At 38.3% G+C, this 26,057-nt stretch overlaps 1 protein-coding gene and 1 long non-coding RNA gene across 2 annotated transcripts; one reads left to right on the plus strand and one right to left on the minus strand.

Annotated features, from left to right (window-relative positions):
* Positions 1-7,998: 7,998 nt before the first annotated feature.
* Positions 7,999-9,609, minus strand: LOC113100768 (uncharacterized). The gene is made up of 3 exons (XR_003289807.1): positions 9,224-9,609; positions 8,533-8,637; positions 7,999-8,315 (listed from the first exon to the last, which is right to left on the minus strand). It is a non-coding gene; the product is annotated as an uncharacterized LOC113100768 (long non-coding RNA).
* An 11,178-nt stretch (positions 9,610-20,787) lies between these two features.
* Positions 20,788-23,344, plus strand: LOC113100767 (uncharacterized). The gene is made up of 2 exons (XM_026265360.1): positions 20,788-21,103; positions 21,616-23,344. Exon 2 carries the CDS (start codon positions 21,995-21,997, stop codon positions 23,342-23,344), a length of 1,350 nt encoding a protein of 449 aa, XP_026121145.1. The 5' UTR covers positions 20,788-21,103; positions 21,616-21,994.
* Positions 23,345-26,057: the final 2,713 nt, after the last annotated feature.

The following is a 26,057-nucleotide window of genomic DNA, read 5'->3' on the forward strand; positions in this document are numbered from 1 at the left end:
TGAACACTGCGACCTGTGTCGTTAAGATTCCTCTCCTGGGAATCCATCCTTCGAACACTGGCACTGTGGAATTCCTCCAACGATGATGAAGGGTTTACTCGCTGCTTCCATGTTGGTCAGATAATTCTGACAGGACAGAAGACAGGAAGCAAACTGCAAATAATGATTTAATAGGAGTAACAATGAGAAAGGCTTCAGTTGACGGCGGGCAGCACAGGACGGGAGAGATGGTGAATTGAGTCATTGAGACATGTAGCATGGAGGATCTTAAACAACGATCTGACAAAGAAGAGACGAAAGACAGGGCATTAAATAGGCAGTAGATATTAGATGCATCTGCCATTGATCACTGATGATCAGCGGTAACGCCCATATCAAACAATCAGCGACGTCACATGAGACGAGCAGGAAACAATGATTTTATGAACCGTGACAATTCTAAGACATTTAGATGCTCTTTCAGTGCAAGCAAGTTGTTAAAGCTGTTTTTGTACTTGACTGTTTCACAGAGAATATCTCCAGTAATTGTTCTCACACTGCATTATTTTGTTATTCACACAGTCAGAGCTGCACACATTACAGACAGACTGGTGAATACAGTAAAACCATGAGGTGAATAATGCAGGCCTGTTCATGTAAGTCCTGCTCTTATTTAAGTTATCCTCACATCAACAATAGCAGCGGCCTGGTTAATGACAACTAATCTATTTTACACAATGATAAAGATAATCAACAATAATCAAATATATCTGGTATTAAATTCTGGCAATACTGTATCTACATATTTTCCTTCTATTCGTAGTTTATTAAAACATGTTTAGTAATAAACACTTGCCACAACTTCACAGACTGGAGCAGGGACACTAAAAGCCAATAAAAGGTGATTGCCTCAGGTAATGTGCTTGTTTAACTATCAATATAGAGAACAAGATCTAGCAGAAGCCTCTCACTAGAAGTTTTGTTTAAATTTTGCTGGATTATTGTTGCTTTACTGTCAGATAAATTATAAGAAAACATGAAAATGATATGCATGTTGCTGGGGATCTTTTGCTCTTGTGATAAGGTTTATAAAACTAAACATGTAGAATAAGAATAACTATCTTGCCCACTCTGGTTAAAACTATTGAGCATAAATTGAGCAGACGTCAAAGCACAACCATCAGCTCAACCTTTATTAGGGCTCATAACACTTCTGCTATTTTCTCACCACAAGAAGCTTCCAAATTTAACAAATAACAATGTGTCTTCAATGAGGAGCTAAAGAAGCCAGTCCAAAAATGTGAGGCATATTGCTGTTACTCTGTATTTTCTTTTCTTTTTTTTTTTTACTACCCATGGCTTGAGAAAAGGGAGGCCCACTGTTACGCTATTAAGCGTGATTTGAATAGTTTGAGCTGCTTAGTTGCGGTTATGCTCCCGTTATTTCTTTTTTTTTCTCCTCTAGGTCATGTGATGTCCAGGTGTTTGCTGTTTGTGGGTGGGGCAACCCACTTTGAAGACGCCTTGTTTGACGTACAGCGAGGGGGGCTCTCCTTTCATTCTCATCTGCTCCCGCTGGTAGACGGAGCGCAGCTCCGTGGTGTCTCGCTGGGCTCGCACGGCTCAGCTTATGATCTTTGTGGAGGTTGTTGTGTTGATTTAATGTTTCCGTTTCCACAAGCACGTGTTCCGGTATGGGATTGATGTTTGTGTTTTTCAGTTTATAATTGATTTTTAGAGCGGTGGTGGTTTAGATTCTGGTGATTGGTGTTTTCATGTTATTTAGTTTAGATTGGTTAGTGCAGCAGTTAGAGGTCATCAAGCCCAAAGACATCCAGCTGTCCAAACAAAGACCAAACTGACATTTTGAGTGAATAGCAAGATGGGTTTACTGGTTTAGGATGTGTACCAGGACTGCACCATATACAGCTCAATCCAGATGTCGCTCCAGACATTCATGAACCATGGAATATACCCACAGAACTAAAGGACAAGGTCCAAATGGAACTGAAATAAATGGAAGATCTTGGAGTTATTGTGATGCAAACTGAAACTGCTGATTGGGTTAACAGTATGGTAACGGTAGTGAAGCCAGAAAAACTCAGGATCTGCATCCATCCACAAGATCTTAACAAAGCCATAAAGACAGAACACTACCCATTGCACACAGTCGAAGAAATAGTAGCTCAGATGCTGAATGCCAAAGTATTGTCGGTGCTTGATATCAATAATGGGTTTTGGCAAATACAACTGTATGAAGAGAGCTCCAAACTATACTTTCAACACTCCATTTGGAAGATACCAGTTTTTGAGACTACCATTTGGCATAGTGCCAGCTCCAGAAGAGATTCCAAAGTATATTGGACAAAGACAAGAAGGCTTAGATGGAGTTGTGAACATAGTGGATGACATTGATATACTGTGGCACTTTATTGTGTATTGTTGGACACACAAAGCACTTGACAATCATGTGAGGGGTCTCTCCTCAACCAGTGTGCAGCATCCAGTGTTTCTCTCAGAATGTCCTTTTGTTGTATCTGCTTGAAGTCTTTGTGCTGGTTTGTAAATTGGGGGAAGAATGTTTCCATAATCTGTGTATAATTAGGTCATGTTGTGCACTTCCTGCATTTCACAATTCAAGAAGAGATGAGAGAGGAGACTTGACTCTTCACAGAAACACAAAACAGGAAGAAAAAGAGATCCACTCTAAGATATCGAGCTACTCTTTCAGTGCAAGCAAGTTGTTAAAGATGTTTTTGTACTTGTACAGAATGTTGCTTTAGAAATATATGAAGAAACTAAACAAATAAATTAAGTTTAAGATACTTCACATCTCTTTTCGTATGGTCACACTATCAGTGACAAAATGTTAGCATCAACACATGTATAAGTGACTTAATGTGAATTACATATACTGTCACACACATGATGGATACAGTTTTTATGTACAATTTAGAAAGCAGACCTTACAGGTCGAGAAAAAGCAACTTTAAACAATGTATACAAAGGATTTAAACTGTTGTTATGAGGAGCCTGAAAAGTTTTATGTTCCCCAATCCAAACAGCATAACTGTACCAGATAAAGTTAAAAAAGTCATTCACATCATACAAGTTTAGTAATAAACACTTGCCACAACTTCACAGACTGGAGCAGGGACACTAAAAGCCATTAAAAGGTGATTGCCTCAGGTAATGTGCTTATTTAACTATCAATATAGAGAACAGTAACTATCAGAAGCCTCTCACTAGAAGTTTGCCTTCAGTTTTACTTTACTGTCAGATAAATTATAAGAAAACAGAGACTCTTAAATGTGTAAATGAAAATGACATGCACATGTTGCTGGGGATCTTTTGCTCTTGTGATAGTATTTTGAGGTTTATAAAAGTAAAGATGAAGAATAAGAATAACTATTTTCCCTGGTTAAAACTATAGAGCAGACATCAAACCAAAACCATCTCTTTAGGCCTCTTAACACTTCTGTCATTTTCTCACTACAAGCAGCTGTAGTGAGTGTGTGGTGTATTGCCGTTTTTTTCTTTTTTTGTTTGTTTGTTTTTTTTCTACCTATGGCGTGAGAAAAATGAGGCACACTACACAAAAACAACCCACAAAATGCTGTGGCTTTCACTACAACTTATTTCTACAAACCACTCCACTGACAGAAACATCTGCAGAACTCACTTTAACTGTGATCACTGGGGAATCCCAAAAATCACTATTACAACCCCTTTGCTTGCATGCATCGCCGACGGCCCCAATTTATTATGGTTTCATTTTCACAGCACGTTAAACATCACTCTCTTACTTGATCTGGACAAACTGTGCATCAATTGAAAGTTTAAAGACTCTAGCTTTGATATATGACCAATGTTTTGATAAAACATTGTTGCAGTGACAGTTATTTAGTAATTTATGTCAGGAGTGCAAAATAATAAATCTGTATTATAACACATTTTTAATAGAATTTCACCACTAATTCATATTCAGTCGTGTCAGCAGCGGTTTATTTGTTTTAACATAGACTCACTGAATTGCGCCAATAAGGATTTACTTTTTACTATGACTTTAATTCGTGGCCATGATTTCATAAATCCTTGTTGAGTTTCTAATGATGAAATATTATAAGTGAATCTAGCCTGCACATTAATTAAACTTATCAGAAGACAAGGGCATGGTTGATGTAAGGTTTGTAAGATTTACTTGCAGCTTGATGTATTAGTGTGAATACTGGCTTAATAGTCGTTGTTTTACCATATTAATGTAGAAAATATGTTTCATAATTAAACTGCACTGACTGCCTAGTTGCACTGTGTTAGCCTGTTGTTTTGGTATTGTTTTGTAATGATGAATGAGGCGTTTGGCAGTTTTAATAGCTTGTTACAATTTGTCCTAATCTGCAGGTCTACTCCACATACAGTCCATTGATATCATGTGTTAGTTTCTGTCATGTTTTGCATGGCCAATATGAAGTGATTTTATGGATTTGGTTAGGCTCATTGTAGGACAGATGATTAAAAAAGGCCCTGGGGATATTTTCATGATCTCAAAATATTCTAACAAGTAAACTTTCTCTTTTTCAAGATACATATAACAATCCAAAAAGGGAGATCCCTGCCCGAATTGAAGAGATGCACCACATGATGCAAGGACTTCCACTTTTCATATATATATATATATATTTTTTAAAAATATAAATTCTTATTTATCTCTCTCTGTCTCTTGCTCTCTCTAGAGTTCAAGCCTACAGCCATTCTATCCATGCAGCAACTGATGGAAAAGGGGTTCACTTTGGTGCTGTTTTGATGTTGTCACAAAAATGACATTATATCAGTATATATATATATATATATATATATATATATATATATATATATATATATATATATATATATATATATATATATATATACAGTACAGACCAAAAGTTTGGACACACCTTCTCAATCAAACAGTTTTCTTTATTGTCATGACTATGAAAATTGTAGATTCACACTGAAGGCATCAAAACTATGAATTAACACATGTGGAATTATGTATGGAATTATATACATAACAAAAAAGTGTGAAACAACTGAAAACATGTCATATTGTAGGTTCTTCAAAGTAGCCACCTTTTTCTTTGATTACTGCTTTGCACACTCTTGGCATTCTCTTGATGAGCTTCAAGAGGTAGTCACCTGAAATGGTCTTCCAACAGTCTTGAAGGAGTTCCCCGAGAGATGCTTAGCACTTGTTGGCCCTTTAGCCTTCTGTCTGGGGTCCACCTCACCCCTAAACCATCTCGACTGGGTTCAGGTCCGGTGACTGTGGAGGCCAGGTCATCTGGAGCAGCACCCCATCACTCTCCTTCTTGGTCAAATAGCCCTTGATGCCTTCAGTGTGACTCTACAATTTTCATAGTCATGGAAATAAAGAAACCTCTTTGGGTCTGTACTGTATATAAACATTCTTGAATCATTCTTGTGTCTTGTCTTGCCTCTCAACAACTTTTAAAATACTGGCTGTTATTTAGTGACTCCATACGCTGATTCCAACTTTAACTTACCTGATAATGAGCTAATTCACCTTAAGGAGGTTAATCAATATACTGAATAATTCAAGAGACTAAGACTTTTAAGGTTCTTCATTTTTTACAATTGTTTTAAAATTGATATACATAAATTTTACAAAATTGATGTTTCATTTATATTTTGTGTAAATTCATGTTTAAATTTAAAATTGTGACTCAAAGCACACTTAGTAATTAACCTCTGCTGCATTTTGAATCAAAAATCACATTTAAAAACAAAAACTACTGATATTAATATATTGATGCTATATACAAAGTAACGTGACTGCAAACTAAACCAACAGCGTACTAGAACTACGGTCCTGAAACTGTAGCCATCGATATATCGTCCAGTACGGTAGTTGGGGCTTTCACAAAAAACTAGGGTCCTAGAAATGCGGTCCTGAATCTGCAGTCTCCGGTTGTGCAGGAACATACTATTTTCCTCAGTGCTCATGCTGTGTGTCAGACAGACTCTGATAGGTCCTTCGCCTTGTCAATCTTTAGAGTGTCATAACCGTACACCGCCACATCGTGTCACATGCTTCCTGTACACTTCCTGGTAGTTATCTGGCCAAAACAACAGGGATACACCTCTGTACACACAAAATATCATAATAATAAACCTGCGATTACGATAGTAAAGCTTGGTACGAGATTTTCTTGAGATCTGGGGCGTTTTTATAAAAAAAATTGAAAATGTACATCTGAAATGCTAACTTGTGCAGCGATGTAAAAGCCTATAAATAGCATATTTTTACAACAGTAAACGATCAAATTCCACCCCTGATCGCTAAAGGAAGTTATATTATAACTTATATTATTATAATATATATACTTATATATTATATTATATATTATAAAGACTCGATTGGGGTTTAAAGTGAGTTTTGACTAAAAGTGTACTAATAATTTCATAAATTGTCTGATGTAGCATTGTTTGATGCTAAAGTTAGCCCTATTGCTTACTAATAGCAGGTGCATTTCTTCTTCATAATGCATTTCTGTCACAATAATTAACGTAAGGTCGTAAGAAAATCTTTTGTTGTATTTTTATGGTAAGACTTTTGACAAATAAGGGCTAAATGCATGCTGAGACTGAAGTGAGATAGCAGTTTAGTGGATTGTAAATCTTAAAAATACCACAACAAAGCCTGATAAAGGTGGATTAAAAACAAAAGAATAATTATAAAAGAATAATGCGGATAATGTGTCATACCTGGCGGAGGTGTGAAAGACCCGTTTGGTGAGGACATTAGAACCATGAATCAGGGAGTTTTCAAAGCCAACACACATACAGAGAGCACACAGGAGTGTTTGCATGTGTGATTTTACAGAGATGACAAGTGCCATAAAATCAATCATATTAGCCTGCTCTAAAAACACACATGACATGGCCTTCGCGAGAGATCACTTCCGACGCTTTCAGAGCTTGCGCAGACTAAGCCAGAGCACGCGCAAATGTCACATGACAACAGGAAGCACGCGTGCCCTCAGATCACTTGGATGTGGTTGTGTATAAGGTAAAAACTATATAAATACTGTTCATTTTCTCACACAAACTGCTCGTGTCATGTCTTAGACCATCAATGTGTACTTACGATGGGGAATTATTTAATTTACACTTCTCTGTGCATGCTCTTTGAGGTGGTGACCATAGACCTCCATTGTATGAGTCACAGACAAGAACGGTTTGGCCTAAAAATATGAAAATGGGAACTACTGCAGAAACAAAGACAGCTACATCTTGGATGCCCTTGAGGTAAGATAAAACATACCAAAATTTAATTTGAAAGTGAACTATCCCTTTAAGTACTTTTTTCACACCACATCGTTTCATACTGACACATATACAATTTATAATAGTGTTGATTCATAATATATATGTTAAGAATGTAATGTTTTCTATATATTTTCTCCAGATCATGTACATTTGTGGTCATGACAAGTTATTTATTTGTAAAAGGCAGCACTTTTAACCCAGTTATGCTCAAAATATATATAATAGTATATTTTATTGAATATTCTGACAACCTAAAAACAAACAAAGAAATGTTTCATGTTGTTGTCGTTGATATTTTTCCATTTTTAATACACCGTGCTTTTATTGCTCATATTTGTGAAAATAAGGAGCTCAAACTCAAAGTGGAAAAAACATACATTTTATTTTGAGGCCCAAACGGAGCAAAATTATGCAATTTGGTGCAGATACTAATATTTATATGAACAGAATTCTGAAAGCTTATAATGTAAAGCAAAGAGATCTTTATAAACGTACTACTTTAATAAATGATATTTAAATACTTAGTTTGATGAAAACAATACAATGCAATATAATCAATACTGACAGAAGAAAAAAATACAATTAGGTAAACATAAGTTGCTTCAGTCGAATAAATGTTTGACTTGAAATATTACAAAAAAATATAAAGATATTACTTTTAAAATTCAGAAAAGATTTGACAGCAAAGAGACATTTACAAAGAGACATTACACTAAAACTCATTTTATTTAGACACAGAAAGCATAAAAAGACATTGTTCAGATGTGATTTGACATCATAATTGTTGTTAGTAGTATTTAAAGGGTGTCTGTCAGTAGTTTACAGTGAATGTGACACACATGAAGAGCATTGTCTGTTAGTCTTGTGATGGACCGCTCGTGTCCAGTGTGTTTCAGTCTTCAGTCTGAGACTCCAGCATCCTGTGACTCTGTGTGCGGTTTGGAGAAGAGATGAAGATTATTCCTCTGTTACAGCGGACTGGCTTCGGTCTTCAGTCCATGTAACTGTGATATACACACACTAAACATTTATTTTCACAATTCAGTGTCACACTTTCTGTTTTGCTTCTACTGCAGCTACTGCTTATGAATGAGCACCATCTGTTGTAAATACTGATTTATAACATATAAAGACGAAGAGTAAAGGGCTGTCTGTCAGTGAATGTGAATCATTGGTAAAAGTGAGTGAGATGGAGAGAGACGGATCAGACAAAAGTGTTACCTCTCGCTCTGTAACATTTGAACAGCAGCACGACTGTCGACAGCAGATACGGACAAACTGCCAGAAGAAAACTGAGGATGCTGAAGACAGAAATCTGACCTGAACCTGACAAACAGAGACACAAACACATTATTGAGACACATTACACTCCTAAAGACTAAAGACTTTCAGGTACTATCTCAGGGAACCCAATGTTTTATGAGGAAACACAAAAGGGAAAGGAGGAGAAAGATGCGCCTAGCGTTTTCGACGCGTTTTTAGGCGCGATATGTGAACGGCCTCACAGTCCCCCAAAACATGCTTTACAGAAAATGCTGATGCTTTTTCTATTCTGAATCGGTTCTGATCTGTGACTGATGCATGTATGTTTTGTGTTGTGTAGATGGTAATGTGATTGTGGAGAGTTCTGTTGATCCTGTGATTGAGGGACATACTCTGACTCTAGACTGTTTACAGAAGAAAGTCATACAGGTTTGGAATAACACAAGAGCAAGTAAATGATGGAATGGTAAAATGTTCAACAATTAAAATGCCCTCTTCATTTCATTGAATTGTGGGATGTTGATGTTTCAGTGTATGAGATTTTTTAGTTATATTTTAGTTCATGTAAGTTTTGTGAAAGATTAAACATCTGTCAACAACTGATTGCTCATGAATAAAACAGAATCTTTAGGAGACTCCAGACTCTCACCTCTGAAATCAGCTCTGAGGATCGAGGAGTTTGTAGATCGATGTAAACAGTGTACAGTCAGAGTATGTCCCTCAATCAAAGGATCAATCACAGGATCAACAGAACTCTCCAGAATCACATTACCATCTACACAACACAAAACATACATGCATCAGTCACAGATCAGAACCGATTCAGAATAGAAAAAGCATCAGCATTTTCTGTAAAGCATGTTTTGGGGGACTGTGATGATGCCCTTTTGCAGTTATTGCATGCTAGAGGTCAAGAATTGTCATTTGTATTTTTTAAAATAAAATGTTCAACAATTAAAAATAATATCATCAGGACAAATGCTAATGAGTTATTGTGATTTTTATTTGATTGGGGTTGTAAAAAAAATATGGTTTACAGTGCTGTATTGCGTTTGGTTCGTTTTATACAGGTAAAAAAAATAAACTGAACAGTAATCGAGCGCAGCATCAGTTCAGTCAGGCCACGGAGGCAAGGCTGTGAACAGCTGATGCGGTCAGCTGTCAAATCGCTCCAATCACCACATCTCTCCTATTAGACACGGGACATATATATACACGTGCCACTACTGCTCGGTAAGTATGCTTAACGACGGCGTTAAGCACGGCGAATCTATCTCCATACGAAGCGTCAAATCAGGTTTGGCAGGATTCCCACAGAGTATCTCACCAGATTTCAGTCGCAAACTTAAGCGAATTCGCCGTGTTGTTTGTCAAGCAACAGACTGAATTGATACAAGTAAGCTTGATATAGACTTTTCGCACGCGATTCATCGTCAGTGTGTCCTAATACAACCGAATCACAACCTACACGAGATCTGCTCCTTGCTGGAAGAAGCTATATATTCAACAAACCAAAGCATCCACGAACAACTGACCATTTCAACTTTAATTCGTCTTGGACGTCTACACGAAGCTAAGCAAAGTATTTCATATTTAAAAACTAGTGCTATTTCGCGAACATGCTTCAGACATTGTTTATTTAAAAGCTATTGTTCAGTTACGTTGTGAGGCATGCTATCATATTGCCACACCAGTAACACAGTTAATATACCCACGAGCCTATTTAATCTGTGGTCAAGGCTGTCGATATTAACGGCTGCTGCTTCAGGGATGCTTCATCAAACTTCTCTGACAACTACAACACACTGGGTTTAATCCGCCATTTGCTGTTGCTCAACACAATGAAGTGCTTTATACTACATGTACAGATCGTAATTCTGCTCATATAAATGCTAAAACATATCCGACAAGGGCTTATGCTGTTGCCTAAATTAAAGTCTGACCATATTAAAAAAAAAAAAAAAAAAAAAGAAAAGAAAAAAGGCCTTCCTGCTTTACAGGTGCACGCTGATTTTCAGCTGTTTAAAGAGCACCCTTCGCTACTCCTATTTCCGACTGTGGGCGATCCCGCCCCACTCCACACACTAAGAATATATTTGTTTAAAGATATCAAGATGTGGGACTGCTTGCTTGTGAGGTTTATATATTGTCCAAAATCACGTGCTAGTCCTGCCGTGCATCGGAGGGATTAATGCTTTTGCCGGCTCAACTGCGAGCCTCCGCTGACAAAATGCAGTGGAATCGTCAGTCATCAATCAGGGAAATGTGCAAGTCTGTAAATTAAATCCCGAATGGATTAACCATCTGTTATGCTACAAAAATCACATATCGAAGGACGTATGAACATGATGTGTCATTCTCCCACAAACATTAATCGTTATTGGGACAAAATCCAAGGACATCATTATTGTAAGGACATCGAACCGCTGTACCGGGCCAAAATGCGCAACCTGTTGGTAATTTGATGATTTGTCTAGAACAATGAAATTGCTTATGCACCTTAAAATCCAAACGTTTTACAAGTAAGGGTGTCCGTTGGGTTTCTGTGCATGTGCTTAACTAAGGTAAGAGTGTTTTTGCAGCAAAAAAAAAGGTAATTTACCCAGTCTGAAGTGCTGGAAAATTAAATGTCTCGGAAGTGCTTGGATTTACTCAAGGCCGTAAGAACCCTGGTGTACCTTCTTGGAAAAACAGAGGGCGACAATGACTAACCATCCTCCGAAACCATCGGGAATCATTAGTGAGAATTACAGGCTGCATTCGATCTTGAGCAGCTGACTTGATGAGCATCAGGTGTGTTCGACTCAACAGCACCATGCAAACCAATCGCAAATCTGACTGAAGCAGTGCATACCCGGTAGAATTGTCCGACTAAGACTGCGCCGACGCACATGACCATCACGTGTGCCATCAAGTATCGCGAGAGTGTTCGAGAGTAGCCGGCTGATTCAGCCTACACTTCTCCAGAGTGACAGCTGGAGCGCCGATGACAATACAGCTGTTCACGATTGGCCAGACTCACCACATGACTACGTTCACGTGTGTTTCGGGGTTTATCAAACATTTCAGTCCAAAAAATGGCCACAAATCTGCGTTTAGAAGGTAAGAGCGTTCATGTAGTCACCTGTTGTATTGAGTCACATCATCCAAAAAAAAAAAAAAAAATCATGGCACCGTATTAAGTAGTTTTGAGTATCTGTGTTAACAAAATGTTCTGAAACACGTGCGTATTTGACAATCTGTATTTTATTACTTCATAGTGATAAGTATGTGATTATAGACATGTCTGTTTCTCCTCATGAACCGTTTTGTACTACGTACATTTAATAATAATAAAATACGACACTGACCACAAGGGGAAAAGGAGAATGAGGAGGAGAATGAGAAGAATGAGGAGGAGGATGAGAAGAATGAGGAGGAGGATGAGAAGGAGATGAAGAATGAAGAGGAGGATGAGGAGGAGGAAATGAAGAATGAGGAGGATAATAAGGATGAGGAGGAGGATGAGAAGAAGGAAATGGGGAAGGAGAAGAATGAGGAGAAGAAGGAGATGGAGGATGAAAAGAAAGAGGAGGCGAATTAGAAGGAATGGAGAATGAGGAGAATGAGGAAGGAACTGGTGCTTAGAGAAAACCCTCACTGCTACGTAAAAAAAAGGGGGGGATGCTGTTTTGTTAATGGAGATGGAGAAGGCAAAGTTGAATGAGAAGGAGATTTAAAAAAAAATAATAATAATAAAAATTATAAAGGAAAAGGGGCTGCTATTTTCTCCTGCTGGGAGATTACCCCTTGCCGTGATACCTGAGGGGGCCGCTGTTATCCCTCAAACGAGGGACGAACTCCCCCTCAGAAGAAAGGGACCTGCTGTTCTCTCCAGCTGGAGAGAGCACCCTTTGCTGCTATGGCTGCAGGAGACTGCTGTTCAACCTTCAGCAGAGGATGAACACCCCTGCTACTTAAAATAAGAGGGGACTTGCAATTCTCTCCCTCGCTTTAGACATGAGAACACGCCTCTCCTACCATAGGCTGCTTAAGGACTTCTCTATAACATTATCTTTCTCTTTTGCAGGAAGGAAACAAGGAAACGCTACTCTCCTACCACTCATACCAAGCTCAGGGACATGATGCTTGTTTGCGGTTCTCCCGCTGGAGAAAATACCCTCGCTGCTATTTCCAGCTACCTTAATTATAGAGAGGCCCGCTATTTTCTGCCTTATAAGAAGGGAGATACCCCTTCGCTAGCCAGTAGGTTACATTAAGGATATCTCAATAACACTGTCTTTTCTCTTTGCAGGACTGGAACAAGGTTGGTTTTGGGAGTTCTTCTTCAGGCCGTAATACTCTCATTATGTTTTGGGGGTTAATATTAAAGCTCTTGTATGTTCAATTATTCTGGGAGCAAGAACCCCCATAAGGAACCATACACTGTAATGAATTGCTGTAAAAATTACAGCATTATTTTACAGCCGCAGACTGTTTTTTAATAATACAGCATATTGCTGTAAACTGCAAAGCATTCTGGGGTCACATGTAGGTCTGACTCAAATTTACAGAATTTTGCTGTAAATTTCAAATCTTCAGAGCGGCATCGTTAGGTCTTCAACGGTCGAGGAGATTAACATTAAAGGCAAGAGGAGTGATTCACAACTGTGTTAAGTGACTTCAGTTTTTTATATTTCTTGTTTGGTAGTTTATAGTATATGAATGCATCTACATTCGCGGATTATATTGGTAACCCCAGATTCAAGCATCATCCGTCCGCGGGGCGCAAGGCAGAATTGCGCGGGGTTTCAGTAGCGTGGTCGTGGTAGGATTTCACACATCCCCCGGCGCTATAGCGGCCATGGGCAGAAAATCTCTGGAATCCTTCGTTATGAATGACATGTTTCAGTGCTTATAGTTTATATTCACGGTAACTTCGTGTTTATCAGCACACTTCGTCGTGATTATTTTATGATGTAAAACAACTTTGCACAGGCAGTCATCTGTTAACACGGGCGCCGAAATAAAACGTGTTTCTAAAGCCTCGCGGTCAGTCTGGGCCTCTCACAGAGGACGTGTGTGTCATATAAATTCTCAGTGGTGCTCTTCCAAGAGGTTAACGTAACCAGCGAGATGTAGATTTTTTTGAGCCTTTGCTAACTTCAGGTAACGTTAATGTGAAAACTTTAACAAATCTGTTTGATATAAAGTCTGCTTTGTATAGTTAGCCTAATTTATTACCTTAGGGCGACCAAATACTTTTTCCTTGAAATTATTAAATATGCTATTTATAGATATGTGTCTACATTTATGTCGGCAGGCAAATCTTGTGTGTATTTGGCACAGGGTGCACAAAGGCACATTATCAGTGCGGTGACACTTGAACAAATGAACTGATCAAGCGCGACACTGACCAATAAACAAACGAGTTGTTTTATTGCGTCTATGACTTGAATCTTATCATCAGTTGTAGTGATGGGAAGTTCGGATCATTTTACCGAATCGGACTTTTGAGTCTCGTTCAGCAAAATGAACGAATCTTTTTTCGAGTCATTTCAAATGAACGAACAACCAGAAGGTTCAGGAAGAAAAAACAAAGTGCTTGGAGTCTGTTTCACATTAGGAGGCATTTTGTTGCATAATCGTCCACCACAAACCATATGCAACTATGGAAGCTCAACTTCCATTAAATGGACTGAAAACGCTCAAGTAACGTTATAGGTCTCAAAACGCTTGCTCTGCGCCAGTGGATACACACCATAGACAGTAAAAGAAATATGTGCATGTCACAGACTGTCTGGGCATGCACTTCCGCGTTTCAGAGATCCGCCTTTTACTTTCCGTCAACTTTACATTAATTAATGTTTAGAAAATTGATTTTTGACATTTATGAATCAATTCAGAATCGTCTGCTTATGCATTGCAATACATTTAAGAATCAAATTTTTATCCCACCCCTACTAAATATAGTATATAATGTAAATGTAAAAATCTGAAATACAAAATAATAATAATAATAATAAATAAAATGGTATAGGTATTAATTACTATTGTGATATTGATTGTTTTAGGAAACACTTTGATAAGTGGGCACTGGATGCTGAGTATTGAAGGCGAGGTGGTGTGTGAGGGCACTCAGCCCAGTGTCCTGTCCGGCCTTGCCACTCTGTTTGCTGCTTATTACTTGTTTAATCTTGAGTACCAGGAGGAAGCAGTGTGTACCTTGGAGTTCATTCAAAGGTAATGGTTAAATTCTAACAACTTCAGAACCAGCATTTTATAGATAAGTTATATCAGAACATTCCTTTTAATAATGTTATGTTATAAGTGTTATTTCTGTTGAGGCCTTTAAAACAATGTGTCTTAACTCGAGAAGAGAATATATTAGTCTCCCTATTTAACACCAGCAAGCTATTGAGTTAAATATGTTTTTTTATTTTTTTATTAGTGGACATCTCCAACATTCTTGGAGGTCCTAAAACCGCTCTTAATTACATATTGTCTGTTTCATGACCCTTTAGGTGCTTTGTGATACAGAAGAAAATGTGTGGCAGTCAACCCACATGTTGCCACTCTTCTGTGCAAATTCCAATGGAATTTCTGAAATTTAAGGATACACACACACCAAGATTGTGTCTTCCTTTTATTGTTCTCTATCTGCCTTTGACTGTACCTCTCATCCCTCTGTCTCTCTCTGACTGTACCTCTCATCCCTGTATCTGTCACTAACTGTATCTGTCCTCCCCCTATTTGTTTCTGAAAGTATTATTATGTTTTGTAATATATCTAATGTATTGTCCTCTTTGCTCTTTTCAATATTTCTAGTCACACTTTGAATCCTAGGATGGAACTTCATCTGGAGCATAATTGTTATTTGGTTGATTTTTATCTGTTTGATGGAAAGTTTGTATGACTTCTGCACGTGCGCGGCTCCTTCCGGTGAGTCATGCAGCACTTTTTTTTGTATGACTTGTTTGGCCATATTGGTCTATTCTTTAATGATGAAAGCTATCTGAAAATGTCTTTGTGGTTTTTAAAGGATTAGTTCACCCAAAAATGAAAATTAAGTCAATAATTACTTATGTCGTTCCACACCCATAAGATCTTCGTTCATCCTCACAACACACATTAAGATGTGGCTCAGTGAAGCCTGCATTTTTAGCTACAGTTGTCTACAGTTGTTCAACCTAAATATTATAAAGCGACGAGAATACTTTTTTTGCCCAAATATGATATGCTCTGATTTGAACTGAAAGATTAATAAAGCTTCGAAGCTTCATGAAGCAGTGTCATCCATCACGAGATATTGTTGAATAGTCATTATTTTGTTTTTTGGCACACAAAAAGTATTTTCATTGCTTCATTACATTAAGGTTGAACCACTGTAGTCACATAAACTGTTTTAAATATGTTGGTAACGCTTTAAAATAATGGTCCGTTGTTAATAAGTAGCTACGCAGGAAGTAATAGGTAGTACTACATTAACACTTAACTTAATACTATTAACTAATATAGAAGCAAGATTAACTAAGCAGTAAGTAATAGCTCATTTAGGACATAGGTAGTTCCTTATTAGTCATTTGATAATTACTAAAGAAAAATATTGTCATTGAGAACTACTTTGGAACTATGGCCAACTAATGAAGAATAACCAATTAATTACTAATCACAACAGCTACGTCTATAAAGTGAACAATTAGCTTCTTTATGGAAACATGCTGGGGAGGGCTTCTCTTCAGGAAGTGACAATAAATGATGTTCTCTTGTCAAAACATATTTGCATCCTTCATGAAAACATTGACTGCATTTATAGTGTTAAGCACAAAACAACATCTTCCAGATTACAATGTGTCTGGTAGAATATCACTAGTTCCTCACAGAAATATATGGCTGTACAGTATGTGTCAGATAATTTTATTGTAAATTACTTGTGAAATCCATGACTCAAGTGTTCAATGTGATCTCATGAGAATACGTGTGTATTTTTACGTTAAATGTGGTTCTATCACACGTATATTTACATACGTTTTCATGTACATAGAAACGTACAATTTATACGTATTTATAGCAGTAAAACGTACAAATACATGTTTTCATTCAATTTATTGAAAGCAGTTTACTCGTCTATTTAATAGGAACTAACATTTCTGTGCATGCTGCAAACCATAGATACACACAAAAGCACAGCATACAATTACAAATCACATCCATTTTATTTGTTTGCTGTACTGCATATCTTTAGAATCCAGATGTTTGCAAGGAACATATCCAAATTCAGCCCTTTATCAATGGTTCTTCATATTCATTCTCAGCAACAGCGTCCGTCACAGTCAAACCTGAGCTCGCGCTCGTTATGAATTTGAAAATAGCGCCAGTGCGCCACGTTACGACATGATTTACGGCACTGATATCGAACGCTCATTGGTCCTCATCCAATTCGTCACAGATTGCGACATGTTGTGTTTCAGTTTATGACATTTGAATACTGCGCCAGTGCGCCTTCACGGAGAGAAGACAGATACATAATTTCATGGATTAATAAATTAAATTCTGCTCTGTACCCTATAAAAACTATTACCTCATATAGAGGACTGCGACTGGAACTCATTATCATTTGAACTACTTTTGGTACCACTTTTGATATTTTCGCAAAAAATAAATGATTAACGTTACGTTTGTTTGTTTGTTATTTGTTTATTTATAACAGTAACGTTATGTAGTTTTAAGAAATGTTGTCTTTAAAATAAAAAATCTTTCACTTTAAAATAAATGGTCCAGATCACTAGTAACGTTAGTTCATGCGGACTGACAAGGTAACACTTGAGTAATTAGTCAGGAGTTAACATGTTTTTCACTTTAAAATAATGGGCCAGATCACTATAGTTGTTCCTGCGGACTGACAAGGTAACGCTTGAGTAATTAGTCAGGAGTTAACATGTTTTTCACTTTAAAATAATGGGCCAGATCACTAGTAGTTCCTGCGGACTGACAAGGTAACGCTTGAGCAATTAGTCAGGAGTTGACATGTTTTTCACTTTAAAATAATGGGCCAGATCACTATAGTAGTTCCTGCGGACTGACAAGATAACACTTGAGTAATGAGTAATGGATTTCACAAGTAATTTACAATAAAATTATCTGACACATACTGTACAGCCATATATTTCTGTGAGGAATTAGTGATATTCTACCAGACATTGTAATCTGGAAGATGTTGTTTTGTGCTTAACACTATAAATGCAGTCAATGTTTTCATGAAGGATGCAAAGATGTTTTGACAAGAGAACATCATTATTTATTGTCACTTCCTAAAGAGAAGCCCTCCCCAGCATGATATCACTAACGTTAAAGTTATTATAGTTGGAGACATTGAACTTAATGGAGCTCATAAAATATATCATATGGATAGGCTATATATATATATATATATATATATATATATATATATATATATATATATATATATATATATATATACGTTTCCATAAAGAAGCTAATTGTTCACTTTATAGACGTAGCTGTTGTGATTAGTAATTAATTGGTTATTCTTCATTAGTTGGCCATAGTTCCAAAGTAGTTCTCAATGACAATATTTTTCTTTAGTAATTATCAAATAACTAATAAGGAACTACCTATGTCCTAAATGAGCTATTACTTACTGCTTAGTTAATCTTGCTTCTATATTAGTTAATAGTATTAAGTTAAGTGTTAATGTAGTACTACCTATTACTTCCTGCGTAGTTACTTATTAACAACAGACCATTATTTTAAAGCGTTACCAATATGTTTTTAGTACCTTTCTGGGCATTGGAAAAGGAAATGATCTTGCTAGCAATGTAGGCATCACTGGGCCATCAGGTTTTATAAAAAATATCTTAATGTGTGTTGTGAAGATGAACAAAGGTCTTGAGGGTGTGGAATGACATGACTTTTGGGTGAACTGTTTTAATATGACCATGTTGGTCATATTTCGGTTATAACGCAGTTTGAATATTTCTTTGTGTCTAGGTCCATGATGGCCAGTATGTTCCAAGTAATAAAAAATAAATCATGCCAAAATTTCATATCCATTTAAAAAAATGAAATAATTTTAAAATAAATAAAAATGAGTTCAAAATAATATACTTTTTATGTCATTTTTTCATGTAAATTTGAAAGTGATATATAACATTTTGACCTGTTTTTTTTTTAGATTTTAAAAATGTTATTTTTTGTATTTCTTTGGTGAATTAAGTTATGCATTATATAACACTTTATGCAGTTAAAGTTAAGTCAGCAATAGGGAAAATAAATGCTATCATTTTACATACTTTAAATATTGCAAATACACATGCTTTTTTCAAAGAATTGCTTTGCACACTAAACTACTTCAATGTGTGCATTTGCTATTTAAATAATTGTTAAATGCCATATACAATGTATTAAAAATTCAGTATATAATATATTTTTTGTAAAAATGCAGTATACAAATATAAAAAAATTACTGTAAATTTTACAGTAAAATACTGGCAGCAGGGTTGCCAGCCAGTTACTGTAAATTTTACAGTAGTCTTACTGTAATTTAATTTACAGAATTTTACTGTAATTGAGAATACAGTAAAAACTGTAAATTAAATTACAGTACGACTACTGTAAAATTTACAGTAACTGGCTGGCAACCCTGCTGCCAGTATTTTACTGTAAAATTTACAGTAATTTTTTAACAGTGTACCGCCAAAGATAAATTGTGTTCAATAAACTCAAGTAAACGTGCCAAAGTGGTTCCTGTCTGAACTAACACTGACAATACAGTAATAATATTTTAAATTAAAATACTGTAATAATACATCCATCTGTTGTAAAATATACAGCTCTTTGCAGTGTTTAAGTGCAGTTTGCACCTGAATAAAATAATAAAACTTTCACGAGCTGCGAGCATCTTCCAGACCTGACAGCAGCAAATAACAATAATGATAAATTTTCTTTCTTTTTCTGAAATCACTCACTGTTATTCTGTACTTTTGTTCATATATTAAATATACCCAATCATTTTGTGTATGGCACTCTAATAATAATCATTTTAATGAAAGTGTTAAAAATATTTTATAAAGTTTCTTCGTGAGTTGAACCAGGGATGGGACAATGTGAAGTTTAGCTTTAACCTTCATCAAACGCTCCTCTAGCAGCTAACTCAATCAGGATTACTAGCATGCCTCAGGTGAGTTTATTTAGGGTTGGAGCTTAACTCGTTTTAATATTAACATTATAAACAAATGCAGCAGATGTCACATGGATATGAGAGAGTGCGTGAACAGGGCCGGCCAGTATCCGTTTTACCCTCTGCAAGATGTTAGACCCATGCAACTGTTCATGCAAGTATTAAATAAATTATGATAATAATTAAATGGAGATGTTGTAGCGTCTTGTAGGTATTTTATGAGTGAATCTGTTGAAAGTCTATTGAAGAGACCATGATCTACTCCCACAACTATGCCTAGTGACAAGTATTTATTACAACATATTACAACAAGAGAAATATGAGAAATATAAAATTACTAAAATAGTCTAACAGACAGCGAAGGCAACAAAAAAAAGACTACATTTTGTAATTTATTGGTTAGCAAAATGGTTAGCATTTACAAGTATTTTGTGATTTGGTTTAGCTAATATTTAAATCATTTAATCTGAGTAACATATATTTGATTAGTCATGGCCTTTTGTGATCTTCCGTCCGATAGTGCTCTCATTAGCAAGGCCGGGAGGTTGTTAATTTTATTTTATATTTTATTTAGATGTATTATGCGAAACACCACTTTTCAGGTATGTATTCAGGTATATATATATATACGTGTGTGTGTGTGTGTGTGTGTGTGTGTGTGTGTGTGTGTGTTTATTATTGCTTGTTTTGAAATTATTGCATCATGTTTCATATGAAATGTCACACCGGCTAGCTAGTTAGTCTTATTAGCATACCCATACCTTTCATTTCAATTTTGTGCATACAGTGAAAATTACATGAACTTATTTATTTGTATGAATGCTAGATGAGCCATTTAAGTTTAGTCTTTTTCAAAAGACATTTATAGACACTTTTTGGTGATTTAAAAGCAAGTGTAGCAAGTTGGGAAGAGAAAAGTATTGATTGTGTCTTGGGTTTGTATGATGAACTTCCCAAAACTATTTTTCTTTGTTTTTGGGAACTATCGGTTGGGGTGTTAGTTGTGTGGAATATTTATCAGTGTTGCGCGCTATGCATTTGGAGTGCGTGAGTTACGTCATCCTCAGTTTGAGGATAGACGCTGGCGAGGAAAGACGCACTTATTTTCTCTCGCTCTTCCTACTTAATGTTGGTATGTAAGTAGAGTTCATTCAATTAAAGTTCGTTGATCATTGAGTACAATGTTATATTGAATCGATTGTACACATGCATATTGTGTATTTTGAATTTTGTGTGAGCTTTATCGGACGCACGTGGAGTGAACTAACTGTTGATTTGTGCACAGTGTGTGATGTGGGAAGAGGTTGGCGCAACGAAAAATATTGATCAAATTGTCCCATATGTTTCCAGGTATGTTCAGTTCTTCAATTTAACCAGCATAACGTGATCTAATTTTTGTAAATTGGGTTTATAATGAATATGTGGATTGTGCTTTTGAGCAGATATTGTATATTTATTTATCAGATTCTATAATACATTATATTATGTTACAGCCATCTACTACACTGGTTTTGCAGTTCTATAGAGTATAATGTGGATGTGTCTGATGTTTTGAAGGAAAAACAACAACATTATTCTTATGTGTTACTATTGATATGTTTGCAGAATATATACACATCCAGCCATTTCATCACTTTATTTTTCCTTTAACGAAAGAAATGTATTATTTGCACAATAATGTATCTGCTACATAATGTTAAATATGTATACAAGTGAGTTACGTCATCCTCAGTTTGCGGATAGACGCTGGCGAGGAAAGACGCACTTATTTTCTCTCGCTCTTCCTACTTAATGTTGTGTGTGATGTGGGAAGAGGTTGGCGCAACGAAAAATATTGATCAAATTGTCCCATATGTTTCCAGGGCGGGTCAATAAATTCAGCTGTTCTCAAGCCATCCTGTTGTCTACTGTGTGAAATTCGTTATGTGCAGAAAGGGATCTGCTACATAAAACTGGTGCCGTGACCTTCTTGGATACAACTGATCAGCCAGAGCCGATCGCCGGGTGTTGTTCGGTTTCGTGGAACTGTTGCTGCGCCCTCCCTGGATTCGGAAAGCCGGCCTGAGTCGTCTGCCAGGTGTCAAGCCGTGGATCGAGTCCTGCCTTCCAGTGTCAGCTAATGAACTTTCCTTGTTGCATACAGCTCTCTTACATTCTTAACATTGACTTTCGAACATTGTATTACTAAGACACCGAGTCAATTTATTTTGTTATGCGTTAGTGACCAATTTGGACCGTAAGATGTACAATATGTCTACACCAGTCTTGGGGAGGGGTAGAAGTTTCATCAGCTCAGATGGTGTTGTGAGACGTAGAGAAAATGATCAGATTCGAGATATTAATTTAGGCTCTTCACAGATGGAAGGAAAAGTCAATGCTGGTGCTCCATCTTTTACAACTGCCCCAATATGTGATGATTCTCGTTTGCAGATAACAGAGCTACTTGAAGAGCTTGGTAGCCAAATTGGCGATAGTATTTTGGACCGGCTCTTAGCTGATCGTAGTGCTTCTGCTCTGGGGCATCGGACTGCCCCCGAACCAGTTAAAAGCGATCCAGCTAGCACTACACTTGACTTATCCAGGTTGAATCTGATTGTACGTTCTGACAATAGAAGCCCTCCTATTTTCCGTGGTGATGGTACGGATAAACATACTGTTCATGAGTGGATAGAATTAATGGAGGTTTACTTACAGAAGTGTGATCGCCCGAAAGCAGAGCATTCCATTGAGATTTTGAACCACCTTTTGGGTAGAGCTAAAAACATTGTAAAAGTGGGGCTAAAAAGTAATCACTCACCTGACATGGTTGTTACCCCTGAAACCATTTACAAAATGCTCTTACGCTATTTCAGTGAGACCCCAGAATCTTGTCTTCCACTGGCAGACTTCTATTCTACAATGCCATATGACAAAGAAAGCCCTGTTGACTATTGGGTCCGTCTCAATAATGCGGCCGAAATCGCTGATAATCACCTACAGAAAGAGGGTAGTCGAATGAAGAACATTTCACAGGAAATTGCAATGATGTTCATTAGAAACTGCCCTAATGTTGAACTTTCTAGTATGTTCAGGTACAAGCCTATCACGAAGTGGTCATCAGCAGAGGTGCAAGAAGCAATTGACGAGCATCAAAGGGAGCTGAGAACCAAGAATCCACATCCTTACTCTTTCCCTGGCAACTCGCTTCAGGTAGCAACTGCCGCCGTCAGGCACACAGAGGCCTCTACAGGGGACAACACTGCAGTTAACTCAGCAGCGTGCATCCCTGGTACCCATGCCACAAAGCCTGAGATCGCCACAGCGCCTCCACACACAGCCTTGACTGACACTGGTACATTAGAGCGAGTGCTCAGCATGCTGGAAAGAGTGCTCGAACGCACTAATGCGCAGTCTGCTTCTGATAGACCGCAAATACCTTCTTGGTCTCGTCCATCCAAATGTCATGTTTGTGGTGAGAGAACCCATTCCACACGGTCACACTGCATGTCTGAGAAAAGATGTCTAAACTGCTTAGAAGTTGGTCACCTGCGGAGGGATTGCCCTAAGAAAAGTGCTGAGTATGGGAGTCGCTCCCAGATTCAGGGAAACTGACACGCCTGCACTTGGGAGGGGATAGTGTGGGTGAAGAAGTTCAGACCCTCCAAGATGATGCATCAAACATATATGAGTCTACTTGTAAAACAGTTACTAGTGATAATATGGTCCTGTTTCAGAATGTGACGCAGCTGGCACGGGCAGACAGCCTTTTCTACACCGACGTTCTAGTCAATGACAGCATTCCCCTGAGAGCATTGTTAGACAGTGGCTCTATGGCTTGCACCATCAGTGAAGTTGCAGAAGCTCGCTTATTGGATGCAGGTATGTCTCTGGATCAGTGTGAGATGCAGGCCAATATTATGCTGATTGGATGTGGTGGTGTTCAGGTTACGCCGAAATGTATATATCAGCTGAAGATGAGAGTGTACGAGTATGAAGTCAGTGTACCCACGCTGGTTGTTACAGGACAGCGGGAAGATTTGATACTGGGCACCAACGTCCTTAAATTCATCTTGAGCCAGTTTAAGCAGAGACCCACATACTGGCGTGTCGTAAATAGGCCTGAATCAACGAAAGATGCTGAGGTTGAGCAGTTCCTTAATGTACTTTCTGGTCTTAATAGATGGAGAGGTGATGAGATGCCTGACATCATTGGCACGGCCAAACTGGTTCAAGCTGTCACATTGCTGCCAAGGCAGGAGCACCTGGTGTGGGCCAAGCTCCCTCCTACAACACCTATTTCAGAGGGTAGTGCGGTGTTGATTGAGCCGACTAAGTCACCAACCCATAAGAAGGATGTCATCATGGGACGTGTGGTGGTTTCTATGACTGCTGACAGGTGGGTGCCAGTTAGGATGCTTAACCCAACCGACAAGTCAATCACTTTGAGGAAGAATTCTAAAATAGTCAACGTCTCTCCATGTGTGGCGTTAGAAGATTTGGAAATGGATGGGGAGCAACCCTTTGATACTGTTACAGCCCAGAGTCAAACTGTGCATGATGGATCACACAACCCAGACTTCCAGCATGTCTTAGAGAAAATGGGATTGAGTGATTTGGACATAGATTCTTGCGAAGCGTCACTTCAATGGAAATTTCAGCTATTGCGCTTGGTCCAGAAGTATGAACACGTATTCTCAAAACACAAGCTAGACTGCGGGAGAGCTAAAGACTTTGTGCATCGCATCCACCTGTCTGACCACAGGCCTTTCCGTTTGCCCTATCGGCGTGTGCCGCCAGGGCACTATCAGAAGTTACGGCAAGTACTGTCAGAGATGGAAGAGCGTGATCTCATTCGTAAATCCAGCAGCGAGTGGGCCTCCCCCTTGGTTCTCGTGTGGAAGAAGAGTGGAGACCTACGTATCTGCGTTGATTACCGTTGGTTAAATTCACGCACTATTAAGGATGCACACCCTCTTCCTCATCAAGCCGACTGCCTCGCTGCTTTGGGAGGGAATGCATTGTTCAGCGCAATGGACCTTACGTCCGGCTTCTACAACATCTCCATGTGTGAGGAAGACAAGAAGCTTACAGCCTTTACCACACCTCTAGGGCTCTATGAGTTCAATCGTCTTCCACAGGGACTATGCAACAGCCCAGCGAGTTTCATGCGGCTTATGATGAGTATATTTGGTGACCAAAACTTCCTTACTCTGCTTTGTTATTTGGATGATCTTCTGGTTGTAGCTCCCACTGAAGAAAAGGCCTTGGAAAGGTTGGAGATGGTCTTCGGGAGATTGAGTGCTCACGGGTTGAAGTTGGCACCGAAGAAATGCTACTTCCTTAGAAGGAGCGTCAGGTTCCTTGGCCATGTTGTGAATGAGAATGGAGTCGCGACTGATCCTGACAAAGTTGCTGCCATTACGGCTGTCACTGAAAAGGATCTCATGATGGATGATGGGGTCTCGCCTTCCCAAAAAAAGATCAAGTCCTTTTTGGGTATGGTCCTGTATTACCAACGCTTCATCCCCAACTGTTCCAGCATCGCCAAACCGCTCTTCACACTAACTGCTGCAACCAAAGGGAAAAAGGGATTTTCAAGGGGTCGTGCTGTCTTTAGAAAACTCAGCCCGTCAGATTGGACTAGAGAATGTGCCTTATCCTTTGAACAGCTTAAGTCGGCTCTTGTGGACTCTGTAGTGTTAGCAAACCCCGATTTCGCCCGGCCATTTATCCTCTCTACAGATGCCTCCTTGGATGGTATAGGGGCAGTATTGTCACAAGTCCTTGAAGGTGAGTCCAAGGCACGACCTATTGCCTTTGCAAGTAAGGCTCTTACACGAGCTCAGTCCAACTACCCTGCACACCGTCTTGAATTTCTGGCATTAAAATGGTCCATCTGCGATAAATTTAGCCATTGGCTAAAGGGGAATACTTTCACAGTCTGGACGGACAACAATCCGTTGACCTACATTTTAACAAAGCCGAAATTAGACGCATGTGAACAGAGGTGGGTAGCTAAGTTGGCCCCGTACACCTTTGACATCCAGTACATACCGGGTACAAAGAATGTGGTTGCCGATGCTCTGAGCCGTCAGCCGTTTGTTCCCAGTCTTGTGAGCCATAGATTAGTGACAGAACCCTACAGCCTTTTGCTTGAACAGTCTGAACAAATAAGGAAAGGCACAGTGCAGGATTCCTTTAGGCTCAGCGCAAATAGCCAAAGTATTGGACATTCGTCAGAACAATGTTCCTTGTCTTCTGATCAGGTCTCTGCTATCTTCGAAGCTCATGCAAAGTGGGATGTGGGAGCAGAGGGGAGAGTCCT

This window comes from Carassius auratus, unplaced genomic scaffold (assembly GCF_003368295.1).
Source record: "Carassius auratus strain Wakin unplaced genomic scaffold, ASM336829v1 scaf_tig00217350, whole genome shotgun sequence".
Classification (NCBI taxonomy): domain Eukaryota; kingdom Metazoa; phylum Chordata; class Actinopteri; order Cypriniformes; family Cyprinidae; genus Carassius; species Carassius auratus.

Excerpts from the sequence above, each read along its gene's own strand:
- LOC113100767 (XM_026265360.1), top strand. The coding sequence starts at position 21,995 with ATGTACAATATGTCTACACCAGTCTTGGGGAGGGGTAGAAGTTTCATC.